General features: G+C 35.5%; 9 protein-coding genes and 3 non-coding genes across 13 annotated transcripts; 7 read left to right on the top strand and 5 right to left on the bottom strand.

The window, feature by feature from the left end:
- The first annotated feature begins 1,293 nt into the window (after positions 1–1,293).
- On the top strand, positions 1,294–3,806 carry B0041.5 (Solute carrier family 35 member F5). 2 transcript variants are annotated; one of them, NM_059017.10, is made up of 6 exons: positions 1,301–1,479; positions 1,529–1,822; positions 2,329–2,460; positions 2,746–2,892; positions 2,970–3,273; positions 3,330–3,802. In NM_059017.10, exons 1-6 carry the CDS (start codon positions 1,369–1,371, stop codon positions 3,629–3,631), a joined length of 1,290 nt encoding a protein of 429 aa, NP_491418.1. In that variant the 5' UTR covers positions 1,301–1,368; the 3' UTR covers positions 3,632–3,802. The 2 variants fall into 2 exon arrangements, with proteins under 2 accessions (NP_001348660.1, NP_491418.1); NM_001361740.4 differs by lacking the exon at positions 2,746–2,892 and having other exon boundaries at positions 1,294–1,479; positions 3,330–3,806.
- Positions 1,308–1,340, top strand: B0041.12 (uncharacterized protein; the record flags this gene model as incomplete). The annotated part of the gene is made up of 1 exon (NM_001361741.1): positions 1,308–1,340. A coding segment is annotated over one exon (33 nt), but the record flags the coding sequence as incomplete, so codon positions are not given.
- B0041.8 (Plus3 domain-containing protein) lies at positions 3,796–4,647 on the bottom strand (the record flags this gene model as incomplete). The annotated part of the gene is made up of 3 exons (NM_059016.8): positions 3,796–4,140; positions 4,190–4,458; positions 4,506–4,647. The coding sequence occupies 3 exons, from the start codon at positions 4,645–4,647 to the stop codon at positions 3,952–3,954; spliced, it is 600 nt and encodes a 199-aa protein (NP_491417.1). The 3' UTR covers positions 3,796–3,951.
- A 460-nt stretch (positions 4,648–5,107) lies between these two features.
- Positions 5,108–6,409, top strand: rpl-4 (Large ribosomal subunit protein uL4). Its single transcript, NM_059015.8, has 4 exons — positions 5,108–5,285; positions 5,368–5,630; positions 5,683–5,790; positions 5,840–6,409. Exons 1-4 carry the CDS (start codon positions 5,114–5,116, stop codon positions 6,332–6,334), a joined length of 1,038 nt encoding a protein of 345 aa, NP_491416.1. The 5' UTR covers positions 5,108–5,113; the 3' UTR covers positions 6,335–6,409.
- On the top strand, positions 5,292–5,345 carry B0041.9. The gene has a single exon (NR_003378.1). It is a non-coding gene; the product is annotated as a small nucleolar RNA B0041.9 (small nucleolar RNA).
- A 2-nt stretch (positions 6,410–6,411) lies between the features above and the next one.
- Positions 6,412–7,429, bottom strand: lmd-2 (LysM domain-containing protein). Its single transcript, NM_059014.3, has 3 exons — positions 7,308–7,429; positions 6,767–6,886; positions 6,412–6,718 (listed from the first exon to the last, which is right to left on the bottom strand). The coding sequence occupies exons 1-3, from the start codon at positions 7,392–7,394 to the stop codon at positions 6,446–6,448; spliced, it is 480 nt and encodes a 159-aa protein (NP_491415.2). The 5' UTR covers positions 7,395–7,429; the 3' UTR covers positions 6,412–6,445.
- Positions 7,430–8,001: 572 nt separating this feature from the next.
- On the top strand, positions 8,002–11,068 carry Y119C1A.1 (RanBP2-type domain-containing protein). The gene is made up of 5 exons (NM_059013.6): positions 8,002–8,102; positions 8,819–9,047; positions 9,371–9,607; positions 9,822–10,055; positions 10,474–11,068. The coding sequence occupies exons 1-5, from the start codon at positions 8,016–8,018 to the stop codon at positions 10,662–10,664; spliced, it is 978 nt and encodes a 325-aa protein (NP_491414.3). The 5' UTR covers positions 8,002–8,015; the 3' UTR covers positions 10,665–11,068.
- Positions 11,069–11,188: 120 nt separating this feature from the next.
- got-2.1 (Aspartate aminotransferase) lies at positions 11,189–14,639 on the top strand. The gene is made up of 5 exons (NM_059012.6): positions 11,189–11,381; positions 12,220–12,512; positions 12,935–13,091; positions 13,631–13,983; positions 14,263–14,639. Exons 1-5 carry the CDS (start codon positions 11,199–11,201, stop codon positions 14,534–14,536), a joined length of 1,260 nt encoding a protein of 419 aa, NP_491413.2. The 5' UTR covers positions 11,189–11,198; the 3' UTR covers positions 14,537–14,639.
- C44E4.10 lies at positions 14,101–14,238 on the bottom strand. Its single transcript, NR_050079.1, has one exon. It is a non-coding gene; the product is annotated as an Unclassified non-coding RNA C44E4.10 (non-coding RNA).
- Positions 14,640–15,691: 1,052 nt separating the features above from the next.
- acbp-1 (Acyl-CoA-binding protein homolog 1) lies at positions 15,692–16,325 on the top strand. The gene is made up of 2 exons (NM_059011.8): positions 15,692–15,741; positions 16,008–16,325. The coding sequence occupies exons 1-2, from the start codon at positions 15,730–15,732 to the stop codon at positions 16,254–16,256; spliced, it is 261 nt and encodes an 86-aa protein (NP_491412.1). The 5' UTR covers positions 15,692–15,729; the 3' UTR covers positions 16,257–16,325.
- A 130-nt stretch (positions 16,326–16,455) lies between these two features.
- ssb-1 (Lupus La protein) lies at positions 16,456–17,968 on the bottom strand. Its single transcript, NM_059010.7, has 3 exons — positions 17,829–17,968; positions 17,573–17,781; positions 16,456–17,517 (listed from the first exon to the last, which is right to left on the bottom strand). The coding sequence occupies exons 1-3, from the start codon at positions 17,959–17,961 to the stop codon at positions 16,669–16,671; spliced, it is 1,191 nt and encodes a 396-aa protein (NP_491411.1). The 5' UTR covers positions 17,962–17,968; the 3' UTR covers positions 16,456–16,668.
- On the bottom strand, positions 17,060–17,080 carry 21ur-14833. Its single transcript, NR_050078.1, has one exon.
- Positions 17,969–18,640: the final 672 nt, after the last annotated feature.

The raw sequence follows: 18,640 nt of genomic DNA, 5'->3' as shown, positions 1-18,640 counted from the left end.
TGTCGACGACAAACGCCCGGAAAAAATAACTATATGTGTTGTTGTAACAGCAGATTCTGATCATCAACATTTACAAAAACCCTGTTTATTCCAATTCCACTGTCCTCTTTCCGCCGCCACACTACACTTCCCCTTTTCACTTCTTTTGCCGTCTTTTGCCCCACTATATTCCTCGGCTTTCTCCCCACTCATTATCTGTGTCTCTCGTGACTAGAGTGCTATTTCATACGCACCTTCCACACACACACACACACACAAGGAGCCAAATTTGCACAAGCTTTTTCGTCATTTTTTCGTCATTTTTTTCAAATGTGAATTTTTAGAAAACTTGAAAACTATAATTTTGTATTTTCACCTAAAATTACTGCAAACTCTTGTATTGAAAATTTGAAATTACACGTGGAATTAGTTTTTCAAATCCGAACTCTCATATTGATTGAAAAATGAATAAATTGAAAATTGAATTTCCGCGCAAAGGCGTGCCCCAGTGCACATCCGTGTACTCCTCTCGGATAATTAAATAATTAAATTTTTGGTGTTTTTCTTTTGCAATTCTCTTGATTTTATATGCATTTTTTTGATCAATTTCTTGTCTGAAAATCATAATTCATGAAAAATCCGCGGATTCACGGTTAACCCATTGATTAGCCACTTCTTACACAATTTTGAGGTTTTTTAACCATTTTTCCTGTATACTTCATCTTTCAGCTAAAATCTGTTTTATTTATAAGATCTTTAAGAAAAAACTACAATTTATCTCTTACACTATTTTTATTGGTCATCGACGTTACGGAATAAACATCTCTTGGAAAAGTTTTACACTTTTATTTTTCATTTTCTTATCTTTTTCCACCCCGTTCGCCGACTTGTTCAGCTGTCTCGAAGCGCGGGTGGGATGTGGACAAGTGGTCCACACACATACACACGTTGAAAGAGAATCAAAAATCAATCAGTTGGTCGAAAAAATAGGAGGAAAATACGTGCAGTTTTTACCCATTTTTCCAGAACTTTCACTTTTCCTCGTGCGATAACTCGGCCGTTTTAACCTTTCCACCGCTTTATTGCGAAATTTCTTTTATTATTGACGCTTTTGTGACGAGTTTATATTTCTGAAAATGACAGATTTTGGAAACTCACACCGTAAAAACGTTTTTTTGAAATAAAATTTCAAATAATCGACGAAACAAATTTCTTCTTTTTCACGTTTTTCAAACTCCCTCTTCCAACTTTTCTCACTAGAGCGCACTTTGATCTCTTCGTTTTGAATCTTTTTTTCTCAATCAAACAAATTCATTTTTAGATTTTCTGTGGAGTTGAAAGCAAAATTGTTGGATTTTTAATTGAAAAAAGGCCGTCTGAGTCGATTGGATGAGCGCTACGAATCGCGAATCAACCGGATGTCTTGACAGTAAAACTGTTGGAATTTGCCTTCTTCTAATTGTCAATGTTTTATGGGTCCTTTCATCAGAACTCACGAGGGTAATTTCACTACAATTTCAATTAAATAACTATCTAATTTTTTTTCCAGTTTATATTCGTCGACGAAGAGTTCCGGAGGCCATTCTTCACTGTATATGTAAAATCATGCACATTAATAATTTATATGATACGATATTTATTCTTTGAAGCGAAAGATGATCATAATTCCTACAAAATTCTAATTACTGAAAATAGCATCGATTCTGAAAATTATGAAATCAGCTGTGAATCGTTGGCGCTTGAAGGCTATGAATCAGTTACCGATGTGGATTCTGATGTAGAATCAGTGATTGTAGACGGAGAGAAAAGGCAAAGAAAAATACGATTTGCGGAGAGAAGAGAGGTTTATATATTACTTTAAATTGGTCCTAGTGACCCAAATATACTTTTAAAAAAACAAAGAAAATTTGGTGAAAAAAGTCGAAAAAGCGCACAATTCGGCTGAGTTTGATTGAAGAATTCGGGTCCCCGGGGTCGAAAATTCCAAATTTGTTAATTGTATTGTTTGGAATTTCCGTTCCCACAGATTCGAATTCCCGAATTAATCTCCGTCCAATTTTGCGATTTTTTTTTAATTTTTGCACCAAATTTCCTGTAAATTACACTTTTCGAAACAAGAAAAATTTTTACATTTTTCTTCAAAAATGGAATTTTTTAAAAAGTTTTTCGTGTTTTTGGCGAGAAATTTTTTCGTTTTCCAAAAAAAATAGTTAGTGAAAAAAAAACGAAAAATTCAAAATTAACCTCGAAAATCTTTTTAAAAAATCCAATTTTGTTAACAATATTTAGAAATTTTCCAAATAAAATTTCAAGCATAATTTTTTTTCTAAAATTCAACGAAAAGTTCAGATTCGTCGAATGCCTGCATCAAATGCAGAAGATCAACGAAAAGCTCGTCTACCATATCGTCACCCAACTATCGAATGTCAATTGTATTTATCACGACATGTCAAATATACTCTGTTCTTTTTTGCTCCATTGGTAAGTTTCCTTTAGGACTGTAAAGTCAAAAAAGTTAGTCAAAAAAACAAAAAGACTAGAATTTTTGTTATATTTTTCAAACAAAAAATCGAGAATTTTATTTCCTCAATAACCTAAAAATATCGTGTTTTCGCTTCCCTAAAATTTTTTTTTTCGGTTTTTGGTTTAAAAAAACAACAAAAAAAGACAGCCCCATTAAAAAAAGGCCCCCATTTGTATAGGAAAAGTTGGAGAAAAATAAATTTCTGTGATATTTTTCGTAGAGTTAACCTAGTACAATTGCAGTGGTTGCTCTGCTCGTTCACATATCAAGCAGCATTGGCGTTCACGTCTGTCTCCAGTCTCAATCTCGTTTCCAGTTCATCGTCTGTCTTTGTTTTAGCCTTCGCCATATGCTTTCCTAGTACTAACAATCGGTTTTCGGCGTATAAGGTATTTAGATTATTTTTCTAGAAATTAAAATCTAGACGTGCTTTTCACAACTTGTCACAACAATTTTTCATTTTCAGTGTCTCCTAGTGGCCATCAACATTGCCGGTGTTCTTATCGTTTCTCATTATATTCCATCATTTCTTGGAGCACTTTTTGCTCAGATGTCTGCTCTTGCTTATGCAGTTTATCTTTTTGCATTTGGCCATTTTGAGGAAAAATATGGAAAACTGGATATTAATTTGATGTTTGGAGCAATCGGAGTCATCGCTTTGGTTCTTGGAACACCTACATTAAATTTGTTGGATAGATTTGGTGTAGAACCATTACATCCACTTCCAAATGCTACACAGTTCTCGTCAATTTTATTTTCTGCGCTCATTGGTGAGATTTATTGTATTAATGAGTATTTTTAATATTAATTTTTTTTTTAATTTCAGGAACAATTGTCGCTGATTACCTTTGGCTTCTTGCCGCTGGAATGTGTGATTCTCTCACCACCTGCCTATCAATGACTGTAAGCATTCCTCTGTCATTCCTCGCCGATACAGTGATTCGAAGCAAAGCTCCAACACTGGCACAAGTTATTGCATCGATTCCGATCCTCGTGGCATTCGTTGGCGCTGCATATGCACAAAATCCGTCAACTTCAATACGAAAAGGGCTTTCAAAACGAGTACGAAAAGTGGAATCATTATCGCCGGACAATGAACATCTTATGGATAGTCTATCGGACGAGTAGCATCTCTCTTAGAAACATTGTTTAAACTCTCTCAGAATCTCTATTTTCTCTTGTTCTACTGGTCGCTTTATAGGCATTCGAAGGTTGTGACACACTCCCCTCTGATCAACTAGTCATATTTAATTTTTTTTGCACTGTATTAAATTCGGGAAAAATAAATGTTTGAAGAAATATCGTTTTATGTTACTTTTATAAACTTGATATTTATCAGACAATTCAGATCGTTCAGTAAATCGGAAGTGAAAATTAATACAGCGTTGGCTTTTTGGTTTTGTGATCAACCCGGCATATTACTAGTAATTTAACGATTAATATTAAAATTATGCCACAAAGCGAGCTTTGGTGTCTTGTCCTGGAACATCAATGAATATTCCTCTTGCAGATGACTCAAAAATCTTGACATTCGCTTTACGCTTTCCATGTTGTTCCTGATCGAATGAATCCAATTCCGGAGTGTAACGGTTTTTGGGATAGTAGCGAGCTAGAGTGTTGTAGGCGGATTTCGGAGTCTGAAAATAAAATGATTGTTTTTAATTTCAAAATAAATTATCAACTTACCAAACTAATTTCCTTTCCAATGACCGTCCCAACTGGAAGATCAGTAAGTTTCACAGATGCCAGACAATTTGAGCGCATACACTCCAGAACCATCATACGATCGGGACGTCCTGGATCAACAACTCGAAGCATTCGGCATCCACAATGAGAGCATTGTTCTTCTGAAAACATACTGGTGTTCGAATCATCGTCCATTTTTCTTTTCGCATTTCTTCGAAATCCTGATGATTCAACTGACGATGTCGACGGTGTTGTGGAAATTATCTCACCTGAAAACTCAATTATTTAACAAAACATATTATTGTAAAACACATACCAACTGTTTCAACGTCGTTCAATTTTCTCAGCGTATCCTCATTTACACGGAAATTTTTCATCTGTGCCGCTTTCCGCAATAATTCCATTCGCTTGTAGTCGATTTTCACGAGAGGAAAGAATGTTGATGTAGAAGACAGCATCTATCCCAAACACTTATGTATTGAAACAAGTAAAAACACAATTAAACTATTTGAAAACGTTTTTAAGCAAGAAAATGGAAGGATCGGGTTTGAAATCAGCGGATACCGCGCCCTCGTAAATTGACACAAGTTGCCTGCCGACATTTCGTCTCATCGCGGCGAGACCCCGACGTTGGATACTCAGCCAATACCCTAATTTTTGCCTCCCTTTAAACACGATTTCCCTGTTTTCTGAAATTTTTTAGGAACTTTTTTCGTTTTTTCAATATAAAAAAGATTTTCGGTGATATTTTCACATTTGGAATGTATTAAAATAAGGTTTTGAATATCCTAAGCCTGTTTCGGTCGAAAAATCTGAATATTGCCTAAAATATCATCATTTTTTCTTTACTCTTCTCGCATTTTTTGAATCATTTTCTTTTAAAATTAATCTATTTTTTACTATTTCTGTTGATTGCAGGTAATAATGGCGGCCAGACCGCTCGTGACTGTGTACGATGAAAAGTACGAGGCCACTCAATCTCAAATCCGGCTCCCAGCCGTTTTCCGTACTCCAATCCGCCCAGACTTGGTGAGCTTCATCGCCGATCAGGTCCGCAGAAACAGAAGACAGGCCCATGCCGTTAACACCAAGGCCGGTAAGTGACATAATTAGATTCGGTTATTGATTATTTTAATTTCAAACTAACTTCTGTGTTCCTCAATTACTATTTATTTCAGGAAAGCAACACTCTGCTGAGTCCTGGGGAACTGGACGTGCCGTTGCCCGTATTCCACGTGTTCGCGGAGGAGGTACCCACCGTTCCGGACAGGGAGCTTTCGGAAATATGTGCCGTGGAGGACACATGTTCGCCCCACTCAAGGTGTTCCGCCGCTGGCACCGCAACGTCAACATTGCCCAGAAGAGATACGCTGTTTCCTCAGCTATTGCTGCCTCCGGAATCCCAGCTCTTCTCCAAGCTCGTGGACACGTCATCGATCAAGTAAGTAAACTTTTTTAAAAGTTTTGTTCCTATTTACAGTACTATTTTTTAGGTCGCTGAGGTCCCACTTGTTGTTTCCGACAAGGTCGAAAGCTTCCGCAAGACCAAGGAGGCCGTCGTCTTCCTCCGTCGCTCCCACTTGTGGGCTGATATCGAGAAGGTATACCATTTAAAAAAATTAAATTTGTTTTTAACGTAACAGTTTTAAGGTTTACAACTCGAAGAGAAACCGCGCCGGAAAGGGAAAGCTCCGCAACCGTCAACACAAGCAGAAGCTCGGACCAGTTGTTATCTACGGACAAGATGCTGAGTGCGCTCGTGCCTTCCGCAACATCCCAGGAGTCGATGTCATGAATGTTGAGAGACTCAACCTTCTCAAGCTCGCCCCAGGAGGACATCTCGGACGTCTTATCATCTGGACCGAGTCTGCCTTCAAGAAGCTTGATACCATCTACGGAACCACCGTTGCCAACTCTTCTCAACTCAAGAAGGGATGGTCTGTCCCACTCCCAATCATGGCCAACTCCGACTTCTCCCGCATCATCCGTTCCGAAGAGGTCGTTAAGGCTATCAGAGCTCCAAAGAAGAACCCAGTGCTTCCAAAGGTCCACCGCAACCCACTCAAGAAGAGAACCCTCTTGTACAAGTTGAACCCATATGCTTCTATCCTCCGCAAGGCTTCAAAGGCCAACGTGAAGAAATAAGTATTCTGTTGTTGATAAACTTTTTTGTTAATAACCGATTTAATTTGTTGAACGCATTGTTTAAATTTCCAGAACGATTTACTTTGACAACAGATTTATTTCAAAAATAATTTAAATATGATCATAAGCTGAGCTGCTAGGGTTATCACATTTCCGAAACGATTTGATGTTCCGATCTATGCGCTGTAAAATATCTTTCATAGATTTTTCTTCTCGGCTACTGTCGACCCGTTCAGTAGTGGCAGGCACAATTTTGCATTGAGTTTCTTGCAAAGATGGTTTGAGATTAGGTTGTTGTGAATTGAAAATGGGTATTCTAATGAATTGCTTCATGAACAAGGCGCTGGGAGACCAAAGCTTGTTTGCACGAACGAGAGATGAAACCTGAAATCGTACATGAACAACAGATAAGGAGAAACAAATGGAACCAACCGAACAATTATGCTTTAATGCTATTCTTTCAAGTGTATCATCGGTTTGAACTTGGTAAATTGTATATGAACATGGTGTAACTGGTGAAGATTGACTTTGGGTTGTGCCGTATCTTCGAACCTGTAGAATCACATTTTAAATGTGCTGTGAGGACCGATTAAGGATTTTGCTTTAAGTTATAGAAAATGATCGAATATAACTGTAAAATTATTTTTAATGAATTTTTCAATTTTGCAAAAAAACTAATGCAAAAACGAAAACTCGATAACCCGGAAGAAATCAAAATTTTAAAGAGAAAATCAATAAAACCATTGAATTTCGAGAGGGAATTAATAAATAATTAGTCTTTTTTTTTTGGAAAATAGGAAAATCCATTTTAAAAAGTTAGAACATTTTTGTAAATTTTTGTACAGTTATATTCCTTCATTACGGTCTATTTTCTGTCCTGTAAGATTTTTTGCGAAACTTTAGAAAATCGAAAAACGATAAATTTTGGATTTTTTGTTTTTTTTTTTTGATTTTCCGGAAAAAATCTACATACCCTATTAAAACCAACAAGGAATGTGCTTTCGTCTGGCTGACAAAACTCTGTTGCTGATGACGACGACGGTGGTTGGATCGTCATCATTCATGGTTTAACGTCGTTCTCCGTTTTTACTGAAATTATCGATTTAAATAATATTGTTTAATTTTTTAGCTGCGGTTTCGAACAAAAAAAACATATATTTATACAAAGTGATTTATTTCAAAAGTATATTAAAACACATTCAGGAGATACAAAAAAAGGAGAAAACAGAGAAAAAGAGATGTATACACTCTCTCACTCGCACCCAACACACACGATCAATTCAGCTGTGGGCCCAGGCGCAGAAGGGAATATGCGAAATAGTTGGAAAAGTGGAGGGTGGGACGCAATCGGGCGTCATTTCTTATGTTTGCACTGGGGAAATGTTCGTTTTTACTTGTCTTTTTGCATGTATTCTGCAGAAATTATCAATCAAAACAATAATTTTTCGAAATTTGAGCATTTCATATTTGTTTTTTAAAGCCAATATATTACAATTGAACAACTTCTTTAAAGGAAAAACCAAGATTTTTTATTACTAAGTAGCAAAAAAGTATAATATATTTTAAAGCAAATAAAAAAAAATTCTCATTATTATATTCCTTCGTTGTCAACTTATCAGCTCCGTTGTTTTTACATCATCGAAAAAAGATAAGATAAGTCATTTCAGGGGGTGCAAACTTGATGGCAACACAGAAGAAATCGTCACTTTCGAGTTGTCGAGGCAAGGATTTAAGCAAGATGACGGATTTGAGCAAGTTGTATAAAAAGGTTGGAAATTTTTGGAAAAATACCAAAAAATCTTGAGACCTCTGACCAGGGGTGCGCGGCAATTGCCGACCAGTTATTCTAGAAAATGAGACGGTTGGACATGTTCCCCCGATATTTTTTATTAAAGTGTGATGTTACCATGTAGAAGAATATGTATTTACTTTATTTGACTTGGAACAACCGATAAAGTGTTCAAAAAATTGTCCGAATTTTAAAAATTTCTGGCGGAAATTGCCGTAAAGTTTTCGGCAATTTTCAACATTCAGATTATTTTTCAAGATTTTTCCAATTTTTTCTACTAAAGCAACAGTTATTTTCGAATAAAGCGAATATTTTTCTATATTTTATCATTAAAGTTTAATGAAACATATCGGGGGAACATGCCCAACCGTTTCATTTTGTAGCATTTCCGGCCGGCAATTTCCGCGCACCCCTGCTTCTGATACAAGATTGGCTCCAAGAAATGTCAAATCAATCAATAAAGAAAAAAGTAAAATAATGGACATTCGAACGTATCATTATCAAAAACGGGTCGACTCGCACCCTCTCGGGAGGGCAAGCCCTCCATTATCACTCATTCTCGATACATTTAATCATTGTTCTTCCCAACACACACACTTTTCACCTTTTTTCTTGGAAGTATTGATTCATTTTTGATTTTTCCACTAAATTTCTCGGAATAACTTTCGAATTAGTTCGAAAATTGTTAATTCCAGGTCGAACGGATAAGTAAACGAATTTTCCACAGTGAGAAGCCTCAATCGACCTTTGTTCCTTCTGCTCAACAGACCAATTCTGCTCAAAGTACTAGTTCAAGTAGTACTACCGATCCACAAATGCCTCATCAACCAGTGCTTCTGAATCCTCCGTATCCTCCGGTTCATCCTGGATTTGGAACCGGGTTTCCACAGTTCTCATATCCACAACATCAGCAGCAAATACCAAGTGAGAATTGATTTTTTTTCATAAAAAACCGAATCCCTTCGGAAAGCTTACAAAAATCAAATTCAAGCATTTTCGAAGATCCAGCAACCTTTTTATAAATACAAATTCACTTTCTAACAGCTATTTTGTAAATTATTTAGAGTCTATCAGAAAAAATGCAGATGACTGAATATACTGTCAACTGCTCTTTTGAATTTCCCGTTTCTCTAAATAATATAAAAAACAACAAAGGATAATCTAGATAAACTTGTCTTCTTCTTCTTTTCAACCATAAACAAACGATTATCCTCTTTTATTGTATATAAATAATATAATTTTTGCAGATCCACCATATGGTTGGGCTCTAAATGCAGCAGCTCTACCTCCGTATCCATCATCTACTGCCTCATCATCTTCAGCTTCACAAACTCCATCATTTGCTCCTCTAAGCCTTGATACTGGATCTGGAAATGAGACGGCTGGTAGTGGATTCGATCATTTAGCCGTTCATCACGATGATAATCACGATGAAAGAGACTATTTGATACCAGATCAACATGAAATTATTGAGCTCCGGAAAGGTAGAAATATAAAAATGATTCTCAGGACCTGGTCTCGACACGAATATAGTTTTTTTTCGTAGATTCTTCCATCAAGTTTTATGAGAAAAAATCGAAAAAAAAATAGTGTATAAAATGTTTCGTAATTCATTTCGTCCGTGTGTTTGGGTATTTTTTGGGAGCAAAGCCGAAAACTAAAAAAACGACAAATCTGTTCTCAATTTATTTTTTTCAGCTCAATCGGCTAAACTGGAGCAAGGAAAACAACGGGTAATCAACGAGGTGACATCACTAAATCTAATCACAAATGACGTCACTGAGCTCAAAAAATGGTTTGATGCAAAATATCCACATACACTGGTTAACGATGCCGCGACGAATGAAGAAGAATTGGAGAGAACTGTTCGAAAATTGGAAGAAAAATTAAAAAGGTTGAGAGCAAAAAGTGCAAAAGGAGTTCCACCTCCAAGTGAGTGCTAATCATGGATGAAAGCTCATTATTTTTTGGGAATTCTACGAAATGACCTATGTTCTTTTGCACCATGTTCTTTCAACATTTTTCATTGAAAAATAGTCTCAAAATATAAAAAATCACTTGATTTACCAGAAAATAAAAATCTTTTCAACTGAAATATTGGAGAAAGTGCTCAAAAACTACCTGAAAGTTGCCAATCCCGAGCACTTTCTCCAATATTTCAGTTGAAAAGATTATTATTTTCTGATAAATTAAGTGATTTTCTATATTTTCACACCAATTTTCAATGAAAAACGTGATAGGCCATTTTTAGAATTTCCAAAAAAAATTGTCGCCTGCTGCCAATCTTTTTGTAAAATCTCCGAAATACCATTGTCTAGCAATCGACCTAAATTTCCAATTCCTGTTTCAGGACCGCCACCACCTCGTTCAATCAGTCAGGAGAACAGTACGGGTCCATGGATTTGTGATCGTTGTTCCAGAGAGAATAACTCCAATTCGTATCGCTGTCATCATTGTCAGCTCCCCAGTCGTCGATTTGATCCATCGGAAATTGATTTTTGTGGTTGTGAGTATTGTTCCACAGCTAATTCCACTGCCTAAACAGCTTCGATATTGATCGAACAGTCATTTTGCTTCGGAAATTCGGATTTTTTCGCTCTAAAATGACAGGAAAAGTCTAACAATTACAATTATAACTGTTTTAAAAAAATCCAAAAATTTTTTGGAAAAATTGAAAAAAAATCATAATAAATTTAGGAAAATTCTATAAATTTTTTACCGTTATATTCTGTGTCTTCAGACTATATTCTGTCAAATTTTACAAAAAAACCCATTATTCCGCCTGTAACCTTAAAAAAATGCAAAGGTCAATATCGAATCATGTTCTAATGTAATAATAGTTTTTAACCGAAGGTTGTGTTTTTATTGTATATATATTTTTTCTTGATTTTTCTTGATTTTGTGTTCAAACTTTTCTTATTTTTCAATGAAATCCTCGATTTTTGAATTTTATTTATTTTTTCTGATTTTTTTCACGACTTCCTTGTAAGCTCCGTGGCAGCTTCATATTCTAATATCTATCATTTTGTTTCCATTTTCTATTGATTTTAAATTAAAATTGTCAGCACACAGAAAATGCTGGCATTCTTCAGAAGGTTCATGTCAACGACTACTGTAACTGCTCAACCAGTGCTCCCGTGGTTCAGAAATGTGCCGCTAGCGCCTGCTGATCCAATTCTAGGAGTTACTGAAGCATTCAAGAAGGATACGAATCCGAATAAGATTAATTTAGGAGTTGGAGCATATCGTGATGATCAGGTAAGGGGGAAATGCTCAGAATTTTTTATTCTAGAATTAAAAAAAAAAAAGTTTTGAAACGAGTGGCCGGAATTTCAGGGCTGCAATTAAATAATTAAATAAATTGTAATTTCGGACCAAAAATTAATTGAAACCGGTGATAAAACCAAAAAAGCATTAAAAAGAAAAATATTTATTAAATATGAATAGTATTCGAAAAAATTATTAAAGACCTAAAAAAACCCACATTTTTCTATTTTTCACAAAAAAAAAGTGGTTAAAGTGAAAAAAGTTAGTTTTTTGAATTTTTTGGTGTTAAAATACGATTTTCGTTAATATTCTAACAAAAAACCCAAAAAAATGGCCGCGGCAATAATGGCTAATTGTCGAAAATTTTAAAACTCGGCAATTGTCGAAAGTGTCGGTTGCGGAATTTTGGAAAATTCTGCCAAAAATCCAATTTTCATCATGAGAATTAGGGTCTGGGACCAAGAAAAAAAAATTAAAATTTGCGAAAACCCAAAAAAAAATGATGCTTGAATTAATTTTTTTTAAACCGTTAAAAAGTGAACAATTTTTGGTTTTTTAGTTCTAAAACACCAAAAAATCAATTTTTCGTCGATTAACCAAATAAACCAAATAAAATACCAAAAGTGTCACAGCCCTGATGAAAATAAGTTGGAAAAATTATATTTCTTCACCAAAAACACTTACTACAGTGAAAATTAGTTTTTTGCAAAATTTTTTGAGTTTTTTTTTTCAAAATTTTTGAACTCGATTCATGTCGATGTCCAAAAATTTTTGATTGCCGTCTCACCCTCGATTTAATATTCAAATTATTGTAATTTTCTATTTTCAGGGAAAACCATTCGTGCTCCGAGCGGTCCGCGAAGCTGAGCAGCAAATTATAGATGCTAAAATGGACAAAGAGTACTCAACAATCACTGGAGTTCCAGAATTTGCGCCATTGGCTGCGAAACTCGCTTTCGGCGACAATTCCGAAGTGATTCGCGATGGAAGAGTCTTCACAACTCAATCGATATCCGGAACTGGTGCTTTGAGAATTGGAGGACAATTTGTGGAAAAGTTTATTCCATCCAAGACTTTGTTTTATCCAACACCAACTTGGGCTAATCATTTGCCAGTTTTTAGGTAAATTTTTTAAAATTTTATTTTTATTTTTCGGAAATCATATTTTTTAAAAATTTAAATCTATTTTTTTTAATCGAAAAGTCGAAAAACGAAAATTTTTCGATTTTCGGGAAAACAAAAAATCGAAAAAAAATTGAAAATTAACAAGAATTTGCAGCTTTTAATTTTAAAAACTTGTAGCTAAATAGTTTTCGAAAAAAATGTTTTTTTTTGTTTTTAGATTTTCCAAAGAAGCTACACTCTTATCGAGGAAAAAAATCGGGTTTTTTTGAAGAGAAAATCGAAGAACCATACTTTTCGATTTTTTGATTTTCCGTAAAGCAAAAAATCAAAATTTCCATGCACTTGTTGTATTTTTTCCCCTGTTAATTTCTGTTTCTGTTGCTTGTTGTCCACTTCTCACCCTCACCTCCTCTATTCAGAAATTCTGGTCTTTCGATTCAACCATACCGTTACTACAATCAAGAAACTCTTGGATTTGATGTTGAAGGAGCTCTCGAAGATATTTCAAAGATGCCAGAAGGATCTGTTATACTTTTGCATGCTTGTGCACATAACCCAACTGGTGTTGATCCTACTGTATGTTGCTTTGTTGTGATGTTTTGTTTTGTTATTATTTCGGGCCAAAAATACGGTACCCGGTCTCGCCACGAGATTCGTTTTGTTACATGCGAAAAGATGTGCGCTTTTAAAGAGTACTGTAATCTCAAACTTTAGTCGCTTTGGAATTTTCAAATATTTTTCTTTTTTGCCATTAAAAAAAATGTATTTATTGAAAAAAGCGAACAAAAAATAGAAGCACTAAATGCTTAACAAATCTTCAGAAAAAGTATTAAAAATTCATTAAAATGCGAACGAAAGTTTAAAATTACAGTACTATCCAAAGACGCATACCTTTTCGCATTTAACAAAAAAAAATTTCGTGTCAAGACCAAGTACCGTATTTTTAGCGCGAAATTTCGAGTGCTAAAAAACTTATTTTGTGACGAGATACCGTAATCTCACCTAATATTTTATTTTGCACTGTAGATATTGTGAAGATAACTAACTTAAAACAAAAATAATAGTTTTTAAATTGAAGACTCAATAAAACTTTTCAAAACTCATTGAATTTTCAGAAGGAGCAATGGAAAAAGCTGAGCCAAGTGCTGAAAGAACGAAAAATTCTTCCATTCTTCGATATGGCTTATCAAGGATTTGCATCAGGAGACGTTGACGATGACGCATTTGCTCTTCGTCATTTCATAGAACAAGGACACAATGTTCTCGTTGCTCAATCATTTGCAAAAAATATGGGATTGTACGGAGAACGTGTTGGTGCATTTTCGATTGTTTGTGATTCTGCTGAAGAAGCGATTCGTGTTGGATCTCAAATGAGAATTATCATTCGTCCAATGATCTCAATGCCACCACTTCATGGAGCAAGAATTGCTTCACGGATTTTGAGTAATCCAGAGTTGAAGAAATCTTGGTAGGAGTTTCTGAGTTTGTGAAGTCAGAAATTTAAAGATCAGAAACTGAAAAAAATAATTTTGGACCAAAAAAAATGAGATTTGCGAAAAACCGGTTTCTAAGCGACTGATTTTCTAAAATTCCAAAGAGTGTGTGCCTTTAAAGAGTACTGTAGTTGCCGAAAATTTGCTTTTAAAAATATTTAAATAATGGGCAAATTAGCTATTTTTCAAAAAAATGGATCTTTTTTATTTTTGAAATATTGGAAAAACGAAATCTATAAAAATGATTATTTCAGGCTGGAAGATGTGAAACTAATGGCTGACCGTATCAAATCAATGCGTACGGCTCTAAAAGACGGCCTGAAAGCTGAAGGATCTACTCTCAACTGGGATCATATTACCAATCAAATTGGAATGTTTTGTTTCACTGGAATCAATGAGAAACAAGTTCAAAAGCTCATCAAAGAGCACTCAGTGTACTTGACAAATGATGGACGTATTTCTATTTCTGGTATTAATACTGGAAATGTTGCATATTTGGCTAAAGCTCTCCATGACGTCACCAAGTAATGATTTCTCTAAGTTCTCTACGTGTCTAAGTTTCTTTCCGGTTTTATTGAAATTCAGGTTTTGCTTTTTTAAAAAGTCTATAAAATGGTTTTTGGATTTTCTTTTTTCGTCAACATTTTTTCTTTCTTCTTTTGGGTTCACATTCCCATTATCTTATCTTTGATGTTTTTCTTCCTTTGTTTGTTTGTCTTTTTTTTTTTAATTTCAATCTGTTTTTTTATTTTTAGGCTTTAAATCAATTTTATTATTGGTGGGTGAAACTTGGAGTTTTTATAGTTTTGTAGTCAAATTTCTATTTCCAACAAAATTGAGAAAGTCTAAAAATTGTGGCCTTTATCCGTTTTTAATAAGATACGGAGCTCATTCAATGAGAAAATTTCAACTTCCTCCATTTTTCCATTATTTATATCAAAAATTGTTGTTTTTAGGGCTCCCGATCAAGAGTTTCACCAAAAAACTATTAAAACTAAAAAATATTTTTAAAAATCTAATTTTTCTTCCTTCCGACCAAAAATTGAAATTTTTTAAAGAGTTTTTAAGATCGAAAAACCAAAAAAAAATCCTTCTTTGCCCAAAAAAAAAAACGAACTTTTTCCTATTACTCAATTGCAGAATTTTGCGAGTTTCGACGCAACAACACGACACCTGGTCTTGGCACGATCGAAACCTTGCAGCTACAGTACCCACCAGCTTCACTTAATTGCAAAAACTATGCAGTTGTTGAACATGCGAGTACTGTAGCTGTGAAGTTTCAGTCGCTTCGAGACCCGGCACCGTATTTTTAAATTAACAATTGCTGGCGATTAGGTAATAACGCTTTTGCTAAAACCATCGGTGTCTTATCAAAAGTTAATAATTTTTTTCAAGAAAAGAACTGAAAATTGCCAAAATTTCTTTCTTTTTTCTAAACATTTTCATATTTTGTCCTTCTTCTGTGATGGTGTGATCACATAGTTTGATATTGACCACGAAACGTTGTTGTATTCTCAAAAAATTGATACGATTTTTTAGTGATAACAAATGATAAGAGTGTCCGTTTTTCTGACTGTATACTTCTAGTGCGTGGTTGTGTACGTCAAGATAAATACAATATACAAAGTGCCCTTTCATCATTATTTTTCATGTTTCATTATTTTAAAATCTCTTAATTTTCAGGTTCAAACTTTCAACAAGCTCTTCTCATCGTCTTCAAAATGACCCTCTCGGTAAGCTTCAAATTCCGATGTAGAAAATCCAAAATAATCTCAAATTCAGAATAATGACAACAACAGAAAGCAATAATTGTAAAACCGTGATTTTTCAATGTTGGCAAATTCCCTTCAAAATAGCGGAGGGAACTTAGTCAAAATTGAAAAAGAGACATTTTTATAATTTGGCGATTTTTTTCTGAATTTGAGACTACTTTAGATTTTTTGAAGCAAAATGTTGATATTTTCCCAATAAAATCTCACTAAGTCTTTTCAATTTTCAGTTCGACGACGCTGCTGCCACCGTTAAGACCCTCAAGACTTCCCCATCGAATGATGAGCTTCTCAAGCTCTATGCTCTGTTCAAACAAGGAACCGTCGGCGACAACACCACCGATAAGCCAGGAATGTTCGATTTGAAGGGAAAAGCCAAGTGGTCTGCCTGGGATGAGAAGAAGGGACTCGCAAAGGATGATGCTCAGAAGGCCTATGTTGCTCTTGTTGAGGAGCTCATCGCCAAGTACGGAGCCTAAATAAATTCTGTTTGATAATACGTTTTTTTAACATTTATATTTTTGTAATGAAGATTCTGTGATTCCGAAGAATTTAGACATAAAGTTGCCTATTTGATCAGCAAACTTGAACTTTCAGAAGAATGCATTTTCCATGTTCCCTGTTCCGAGTGATCTGCAATTTCTTTTTTTCCGGTCTGCTACTCTAAAACTTTGGTTTATCCGAATAATTTATAAATCAAAACCGCAACTCTTTTAAATTGGTAATAATACAGTAAAAGAGATGTTAAAAAGAGTGAGAAGTCAACAAAATGAGGGTATTCAAGATTAATGAATGGGGGGACAACACAACAATAATGATAACAACAAAAAATGGAGGAAAAAGTAAAAAAAAAAGAATGAGATTTTTGGGTTTGTTCAACAAAAGATGAAATTACTCGGCGGCAGCAGCAGCTGGAGCACCATCCTCAGCGAACACAGTACGCTTAGCCTTTGGCTCATCAGATCCATCTGCACCTTCATCGTTTGCTGACCGCTTATCACCTCGGCGGTCTCCGCGTCCACCTCTTCCACCACGACCTCCACGACCACCGCGGCCTCCTCGTCCGCCACGACCACCGCGTCCTCCACGTCCACCTCCTTGCCTCTGATTCTTTCTGGCATTGAACTCTGTCCAGTATTTCTCCTCCTCTTCTCCATCCAAAACTCGTGCGGAGAGCTCAGCCTCTTGAAGAATGACTTTTCCATCAGTTCCAGCTGCAACAGCGTTGTCCCAGGCCTTCTGCGCTCCTTCGCTGTCATTGTTGAAGCGGATTTCGGCTGTTTTGCCTCCATTTTCATGTGCAACGTATCCAACAGATCCGTGCAATTTGAAGAAAGTCTTGATGCTGTCAATAGTTGAATCAGGTCCAAGTCCATCAACGGCCAGAATGAGACCTTTCTCGTAACGGACAGCGTGCTGAGCCTTTTCTGATTCAATCGCTTCAGAAGTATTCTTAGCTGATTTGGCAGCCTTGTTTGCAGCACGAGCTTCCTTGGTTTCTTTGTTCTTCAGAGTCCAATACTCATCTTGCATCATCTTGGTCAACTCTGTCTCTCCGAACTTAACTTCAGCCTTTTGTGCGGCTTCGGCCTCCTCTCTAGTTTTGTAAGTGATGAACACACTTCCTTTGAAGGTTCTGTCTCCTGGCTTCAAGCGACGCATAAGAACGTTCTCGGTTTCTCCGAATTGATTGGCCCATTGAATAATGTCGTCCAATTGGGTGTCAGTGCTGAATCCTTTCTGAAAAATGAGAAATTGATAATGTAAAGACAAAATCAGAAAGATACAAACGTACCATATACACAGTTCTGTGCTTGATTTTTTGCCAGTACTCCAACGAGTTCTCCGGTACTGGATTCTCTTCGTTTCTGCGGATTTTCTGGTTGTCTTCGGAGACGCTGATTATTCCCGAACCAGAGTTCTTGACAGCGTTGGCAATCTTTTCAGTGTCCTTGCTGATCGAGGCTAGGCGGTTGAAATTGAGCATCGTGGTAATTGGGACCCCTGAAATGAAAAATCAACAATCTTAGAATTGAAGAAAAACAACTTACATCCATCGTCTTCCTTGAGTTTTTCCTGGAGGAACTTGTCTCTTGGAAGATTGATGTTTCCGAAGTAATACTCCAATTGCTTAATGATCTTCTGATCAGCATCGTCGTGAACGGCGGCAGCGGTCTCACCCATTTTCTTGCTGAATAATACAAATTAACAGAGAATACAACAGAAACGAAAACGAAACAGAAGAAACAAGGCATGTAACATTTTGGAACAAATCTTACTTCAAACTTCGACTTTCAGTAATGCGAAAACTCATTTAACGTGTTTTCTAATTCCTGAAGTTGATTGCTCGATAATTAAACTGAACATAATCAAACTAGGTGAAATTAGGCCTAGAACGCCTAAAAACTAGGGAATTTGAGATTTTCTCGAAGTATATTTTCCAAAAGTTGATTATTTAAATATTAAATGTTAATTTTAATTTGATTTTCTTTTAAAAAATGTAAAAAAATAAAGGAATAACAGCGACCGATAAAAAGAAAATATAAAAAATGTGTGCAATGAGTTTGAAGTTTCGAAAATGATTTTTTGCAACCCTGGCACACACTTTATGCAAAAACGGCGCACGCAATTGATGCTCCGCCCACTTGTTATTTATTATTTTTGTTCGTTTTTTTGTTGTTCTTCTGTTTTTCCTCTGTTGAGATGGGAAATTTTGATGAATTTTCGATTAAAAATAATAATAAAATAACGAAAATTTCGAGAAACAAAAGTTTCAGCTGATAAAACTTTGTAAAACAAAGAAAACCTCTGTATTTCTTTTTTGTTTATTTATATTGCCTCGTGATTGCGAAAGTTAACGCAA

Source organism: Caenorhabditis elegans, chromosome I (assembly GCF_000002985.6).
Source record: "Caenorhabditis elegans chromosome I".
NCBI classification, from domain to species: Eukaryota; Metazoa; Nematoda; class Chromadorea; order Rhabditida; family Rhabditidae; genus Caenorhabditis; species Caenorhabditis elegans.
The sequence above is the reverse complement of the archived record's forward strand: the minus strand, read 5'-3'. Positions and strand labels throughout refer to the sequence as shown.